This window comes from Schistocerca americana, chromosome 4, assembly GCF_021461395.2.
Source record: "Schistocerca americana isolate TAMUIC-IGC-003095 chromosome 4, iqSchAmer2.1, whole genome shotgun sequence".
In the NCBI taxonomy this organism is placed as follows: domain Eukaryota; kingdom Metazoa; phylum Arthropoda; class Insecta; order Orthoptera; family Acrididae; genus Schistocerca; species Schistocerca americana.
The window spans coordinates 10,509,582-10,517,410 of record NC_060122.1 but is presented as its reverse complement, the minus strand read 5'-3'; the positions used below and the strand labels follow the sequence as shown (position 1 = coordinate 10,517,410).

The 7,829-nt window shown below is 43.8% G+C and overlaps 1 protein-coding gene across 1 annotated transcript; it reads right to left on the bottom strand.

Annotated features, from left to right (window-relative positions):
- Positions 1–301: 301 nt before the first annotated feature.
- LOC124612490 (cyclic pyranopterin monophosphate synthase-like) lies at positions 302–736 on the bottom strand. The gene has a single exon (XM_047140725.1). The coding sequence runs from the start codon at positions 734–736 to the stop codon at positions 302–304; it is 435 nt and encodes a 144-aa protein (XP_046996681.1).
- Positions 737–7,829: the final 7,093 nt, after the last annotated feature.

Here is a 7,829-nt window from a genome sequence, read left to right as displayed (position 1 = left end):
TGAAGTTAAGAGTGTCTTACATGAAAACTGCAACTGAAAGCTTTGTTTTTGTGTGTAATTTATCTACAGTGTACTACAAAAAAACTGGTTAAGGGTAAATCACATTTTGAAAAGCTTTTGTAAATGGGCAACTTGACAAATTATTTTTAATTAAGTTTCTCTCTTTTTCGAAATTAAAGGTGAAACTCATATTCAGGCCAATTCGATGTGTATATAATTTATGATAACTATGAACAGACTTTGAAATTTGCCCACATCACACCAGGTATACTTAACTTATTTCACTGCCCCACACAGATGCTCATGTCCGGTGGAAGTCTCCTCTAGTTCCCCCACTTTTGGCCAGAAGCATTATTTCAGATATCACAATGTCATGACTCACAGCTTTGCACATATCGTACACTGTTAAGGCAGACACCGATACAGCAGTGAGAGCTTCCATCTCCACACCCGTCTGCCCTCTACACTTTGCCGTGCCAGTTACAATCACACAGTTGAGAGCAGAGTCCAGTTCAATGTCCACAGCCACAGAGGATAAAGATATGTTATGACACAGAGGGATAAGGCTGGACGTCTGCTTGGACCCCACAATTCCCGCCAGGCGAGCAACGCTAAGTACGTCACCTTTCTTCAGGCCATTTTCTCGTACGAGTTTCATCAGTTCGGGTCCCACAAAAACCTTTGCTCGTGCTGCAGCAGTCCGTTCTGTCACCAGCTTCGAACCCACGTCGACCATTTTCGCCCTGCCGGTCCGGTCAACATGAGTCAGACTTCCGGACTGTGCTCCCAAACTGCAGAAACGGCAAGAGAAGACAGAGGGCTGTGCTCTGTGTGTTTGTCTTGTTAGGAGTCCTGTATTGCACATAATGCTTGGGGTACAGGGAAGCAAAAGAAACTGTTTTCTAGATTCAGTCACTACACTCAAATTATGTGACAACAACTGAGACATCTGTGTATCCGACACAAACAGGGGCGAAATATTGGTATCTGAGAAGAAGTACTTTTGAAAATCTTGTTTCTGAAGGTTTAACAACTTCCGACTTTGTGCCTTCACAACATCACTACAGCCATCAAGTTCAGTGCCACCTGGAACAAAAATACAAGCTGTAACAAAGAACTCTTCATAATCTGAAAATAGGTTAACTACAAAAGAATTTTTAAGCATTCGTGTTGAAACACCCCCGATTAATTCCTTTACTGGATTTTGGGTAATTTACCAAAGCCACAAAACAGTTAATTATTATGATATATGACCGTGTGCTTACTGGATGAAAGGCTATTGGTTGTTCTGCGTTGTTCTGCTGTGGTTTCGGGAGTATTTCAACCGAATGCGGCTGTTCTGAGACGGAATAGCTAATGATTGAAAGTTTGTCTATTATTAAGTATCACAAAGGTTGCGATGTACAACTGATATATGTTTCCTACTAACACACAAATTCTGAGGCTGTTGCTACCTTTGCCTTACACGTCTAATTGTGGTTATCTCTTTTTATTGATTGCTGATTTTCAGCACTTTGTCACAGGCAATGCTGATGGTTAACATTCACAACAATCCTCACTGCAATCCATGGTTGTTGCTGGCTGACGCGGTTGACACGAAACACGTAATTTGGCACTTGTCACTTTCTGTTTCATATCACTCGCGAATCGGCATTAGTGAGAGTCAACCCCACGACGATCAGGGGGACGTGCTCACTCGTCATACTCCAGTGAATTTTACCGTTTACAACTCACTAGACCACCATTCTTGGCCGTCTTTCCCACTCTACTTCTCACTCGACACTCTACCATACTACTGCGCACTCAGCACTAGTCTCACTGCCTACTGCAGCGCTCGACAATCGACTCCTGTCCGCTATCGACCTGGGCGTCAGATACTAGAATCTGTGTTTGTGGGATCACGGATCCCTTACAGTGTTAAAGACAAGTTCTTTGGACCTTAATGATCTGTGATGATTCTTTTCTTTCCTAAGCTAATGTCGAAAATCTGTTTTGTCTGCAGAAGTGTGCAATATGAATATTACACAAAGTTGATAGGAACATCTCACATAAATCTCCTCAGTGGCTGTAGATTTCACAATCTTGCAGGAGTGGATATAAGGGGAGGTCATTGCAATGATGATAACTACCACCCACTTCCCAAACAACATATTATACTGGGGTGCCCTTAAGAAGGCAGCAGTGTGGTTCATTCCGTGCAGAAAGAGATGGGGAATGCTTTATGGTGCTGTCTGTGTGTTCTCTCTCTCTCTCTCTTTCTCTCTGTCCCACGACTCACATTTCAGCTACTTCCAACCCTCGTATCTGGCACAGGCCACTGTGTCTGCTTCTGACTCTGCCTAGTAGAATTTATGCGGTCGGAAAGCTATCGCTGTTGCTTTCTAATGTAATACTTGTCATGTTTCCTTTATGCCAGCCATTGTGAACACTAATGGCTAAGTAACCTCATCATACCTAAATGCCTTGTATCGTACACGCACCCCAAAATGCACACTACAGACAGATGTGGCAGAACGACACGATGTCTTTATATTTTTTACTTCACCAATTTCCAAATGCACACATAACTTTTGGAGAAGGAGGTAGCATGGAAACAGAAGTGTGTCAAAAATGCCAAGTTCTTCCAGCAATGACAAGCTACATGTAATAAAGGACACTTTTCAGTTGCTCGTGCTAGGGTCTGCCCACAAGGACATGCTTTTGGTCTGATTGACAACATTCCAGCCGGGTAAAGCTGCACACCACTGGGTTGAACATACCAGGTGTCAACAACAGATCCGATACAACAACAACAGAAAGAATGACTTCCCGAACACAGTTGGAAATCATTGATAGAAACAGTTTTCCCCTCATTCACATGTGTTTGCAGACCTCTGTTCAGTCATAATGTTTATTGAAATGATGATGGTGAGCACACACTTTGACAGAGTTCAACTTGGTTGTTACGTGATTGTTCAGATTTTTCCTTATTTCCTCCTCCCTTTTCTCTTCCCAAAATCGTTTCATTCATTGACTGTGTTCTTGTTTCCTTTGATATGTACATATTTTCTCTGTTTTCTTCCTTCCCTTTACTTCAAGTTTTATGTTCATAATTTTGATTCTGAATTTGTCTCTTTCATTCATCATTTCCATTCTGATTCCTGCTCGTTTTAGCCTTCTTCTATTTCTTGAAACCAACTGGTTTTTTTCGATTTAGGCATTTACTACATCCTAAATCCCTTTGTGAATCTGTCGCTGTTCATTGTGTGTATGTGTCCACAGAATGTTTGTGGGTGTTTTCTGATTGTGACTGAGTCTGCCTCTGTGTTCTTATAATTCTCTGGTTGATCTCTTCATCCATATGCCATCTCTGTACACTGCTCCAAAAAATTTTCTGAGGATTTTGCATTGTATTCTTTCTGCTTTGTGGTGCCTGGTCCTCAGATTGTGGTCATTTCTGATGCGAAGAGTGCTTCTGATACTATAACTGTATTGTAGCGCATGTGTTTGCCTTGTACTGAAATGTTTCTTTTATTATAGTGTGTCCATGTCAGTTTGTACACTTTCTGAAGTTCTTTTGTTTGTCCTATGTTTTCTTCCTTCTTTGATCCACCTATTTGTATTGTTACTATTATATTGAATAATTTAATATATTTTTGTGTGTTTATTATTGTTATTAAAATTGTAGATGTCTGTCGTATGCTAACAGTGAGGTTGCTAGCGAGTTGCATTTTTGAGGGAAGCTGGGTGAGGGGGGTGGAAACAATAACAAACCATCACTCCCCCAACCCCCCCCCCCCCCCAAATAACCAAACCCTGGGTGCCAATACATTTGCTCTGTATAGGTGTTTGTGTCCAGAAGTAAGAGTCAATTTAGCAAAAAAAGGCAAAGGAAAGCTTCATGTTCTGGCCCACATCAAAACCAGATGACCAACCACAGTGTAATCCTCTGCAATGGCATCACTGAAATCAGTATCGTGGGGGGGGGGGGGGGTGAGTCAGCACACCCTGTTCTGGTCACTGCCAGCTTTCTTGACCTCAGAGTCACTACGCCTCAGTCCAACAGTTCCTCAATGGGCATCACAAGGCTTGGTGCACCTCGTTCCAGTCCTCCCACTAAGGAAAACTACGGGCAGTACTACGGGTGAGTCGCAGCTGAGCAGCTGCCTTCCCCCTGTACCTGCAGTAGCTGCGAGAGGATATTTGTGTTACATATATGCTAAAACTGGCGTAGATGCCACAGGACACTCTTTGGAGTGTCACTAATAAGCACACGCTGCTACACACTTGACAGTGCTAGGTGGCCAAGAGTTCTGGCTCAAAGTTCCTGCAACTGTGGTTGGAACTTCCCCAGTGTGACTCTCCCATTCTTTAATAGGGTATTTCAGTGTCCGGGGCACGTTCACATTGGACAACACTGTCCAGTACAGGCCTGCTGTCCACCACCCGTGCTCTCTTGCACTGTGCATTGCATCTTGCACAAGTGAGTCATAAGGACTCCCCTCTTCTGTATGTACACTAGAAAAGCAAAATTGTCTTTTCAGACGAAAAAGTAAAATTGTCTCATATCCACATTCTATCCTTAAAAGTATCCTTATGTCTGGGAGACGGCAGATCCACCGAGCAGATCCCACCCAACGACCCGTAGCAAGACTGCAGCACAAGAGGCAGGAGTGCCATCTGTTCCCTTCAATGTTTCTGTCTTGCTTTGCCACCTATCAGTAAGTGATGAACCAGCTAAATCTGGACTTTGCTGCCACAAATCAAGAAGCAATGGCTCGGAGACAGCATGAGCTCATTGTCCAACTGACGGGTGGAAGCAACGCAACAGCAACAGCAACACCAACACCAGTCACACCACCAGTGAATATACTAGAGAGGCCCTCAATATCACCGCAGTAGTCCTCGAGCTGGAAGTGACAGCTCCGTGGAACAAAGATGGACCTTCGAAGCTGGTGGGTCCAAAATGGAATCAGCAGCAACATACACGAACAACTGAGCCTACTGACTCACACGGCAAATGCAGCGTGCTTTTACCAACACCAGTTCTGAGCATCGGTAATATGAGCGCCCATACAAACAATTTTGCAGCACCTCAACTACACAACACTAACCCAGCCGCTACGCAGAACACTACACCGACTGGCTTCCCACTGGTCATAATACACAATTACACTTGCCCCGGCAAGCTAAAAAAGACATTTGTAGAATGTCACTCCCCACAATATACCAAACACAAAACTCACAAGGGACCATGTATCACTGTATGTATGCAACAAAACAGATTGCACAAATCTCCTGAAATTCGTCAAAGCTGGGGGAATTGAGTATCATAAATATAGCACCCAAGGGGGAAAAACTCGAATGTACATCATGAAAGGAGTTGACACCACAACCCTCAATGACATTCTTCATGGTATAATCACAGCTCTCAGCTGGGACTGTGAGAGCATGAGATGAATTCTGGGATTCGTGACACACAGACTGCAGCCAAACTATTTAGTGGATTTGGACGACACAGCTTACTCCTGCAACTTTCTGACGCAGATGCTCCTGCTTCACATGGTCGTAGTAGAAATATACACACTTCCGTGTGTCCCCCAACAGTGCCACCACTGCCAGCAGATTGGCCGTGCGGCACCCGATGTGAACTGGCACACAGTGCTGCAAATGCACTGGTAACCATGTAGCACGACACTTTAAACTTGGTACAACTATCAAATGTACCAAATGTGGAGGGGTCCATGTGCAAACTACAGATGGTGTGCAGCATACAAAGAAGCTCTAAGGTGCAAAAGTGCCAAAGACAGACAAGTGGTAACCAGAACAGCTCCAAGACACTCCCCACCCCCCAACCAGTAAGGTGTGGAATCTCTTTTACTGGCATTGTCAGTGGAAGTGGATGAACTGAGGATGCACAGAGCTCCACAAACTCATGGCACACTCCCACAACAACAGAACCACAACCCACACCTGCAATGCTAGAAACTGCCCCTGTACTGATGACAACACTGCCGGTCCCAGACAACACCAAGTCAACTCTGTCTAGGCCAGATTGTGACACTCGTGTTATCACAGAAGACACACCCAAACTAGGGCAACCACAAACACACGAAATGAAACAGAGGTACCCAAAAAACAAAAGAGGGGACACTATCACACCACAACAAATACACCAACAACAGACCAGACAAACATAGGAACACATTAAAAGGAACAATGTAACCGTAACTCACACTCTTGCCCCCCTCACCACAGCAATAACACAGGTGACCCCAGATGAAATACGAACCATGAATAACACACAAGCCAGCCCATCCAGTACACCAACATAAGGACCACCAGCCACCAACACCACCGCCAACACTTTGGCTGACATAACAAACATTCTCACCACAATCAGAGGCATAGTGGAGACACTATTCCCCACTCACGTGGCTTAAGATCCTCTTGAGGCTCTTCATCATAACGCATGCACAAACTCATGACGGCTACACCCAGCCATTGCATGGCTGCTATACAAACTGCTATCACCACACCGCCCACACTCTTCCATAGATAATACACCACAAAACACAAACAACAGTACTTTGACTCAGATGCTATTCTGGAATGCAGATGGGATTGGCAACAAAAGGGCAGAGCTAGCTGCATTTATGGAGGAGAAGGGAATCTGGAATGCTCTCATGAACAAAGCTTAACTCCAGTCACACAAACAACTACTCTTCCCAAGATATTACATCTACTGTACTGACCACCTGAAGGCACAACTGTAGGTGGAACAGCAATCATCATATATTGAGACAAAGAATACACAAATATTAAGATCCCTGAACCTGCAAGACTAGAAGCCACAGCTGTTAGGGTCAAGTCAACTGAGTGAACACTACATTGATATCGATATACAATTGATCTGGTAATATCATAACAAGCGATATCAGCACAATACTCAACATAGCATAGAGACTAATAGCCACTGGTGATCTTAATGCTAAACACTCTGCTTGGAACTAACAAAGATCAAACACCATTAGCAAAAAAACTATGCGAACATGCACTGCTCCCAAACTACATTACACTAGTGCCAGCTGAGGTGACACTTAAAACGGGGAACAGAGACTAAATGTGATAGACATTAGATGTGATTGGCATTATAGTCACAATCAACATTGAAATTATACATGATTTGGCCTCACCAAACACCTGTAATACTTTACTTGGAAGAAACACAGCAGTATGATGAATCTCACAGGATACTGAGCTACAAGCGTGTGAATTGGGCATTGTTCAAGGAAATGCTTGAAAAGTCATATCCCACAAATTCCCAAAATTACACAAAGCAGGAAACTTGTTGAAGCTGTCAAAGCCCTTACCACCGCCTTACAGACCAGCATACTCCATGGAGGAGAAGCATGAGCTGATGACCAGAACACTAGCAACATCATTCACACTGAATCTGGCTCCTTCCAATCCAGCACTGCTACTTGAAATGAACCAGGAGGTTACATGGCTTGTAACCCAGCCCACGTGCAATGTAACAATACATACTGCTACACATGAAATTACACAGGTTATTAAGCACAAAACAGCTAGAAAAGCTCCTGGTCCCAATCACTTTCAAAACCGTGTCACCCAGGAGTTCACAAATAAAGCTATAGAGCATCTCACACATATGACGAATACCATTCTACAACATCAACACTTCCCTGTCCTGATGTTCAGGAAGCCAGGGAAATACCACTCCCTACCACAAAATTATGGAGCCATCAGCCTGCTGAGCTCCCTGAATAAGATTGTTGAGAAGATGATTCTCAAACATCTTACTATGCACTGCAACACCAATCACTCGC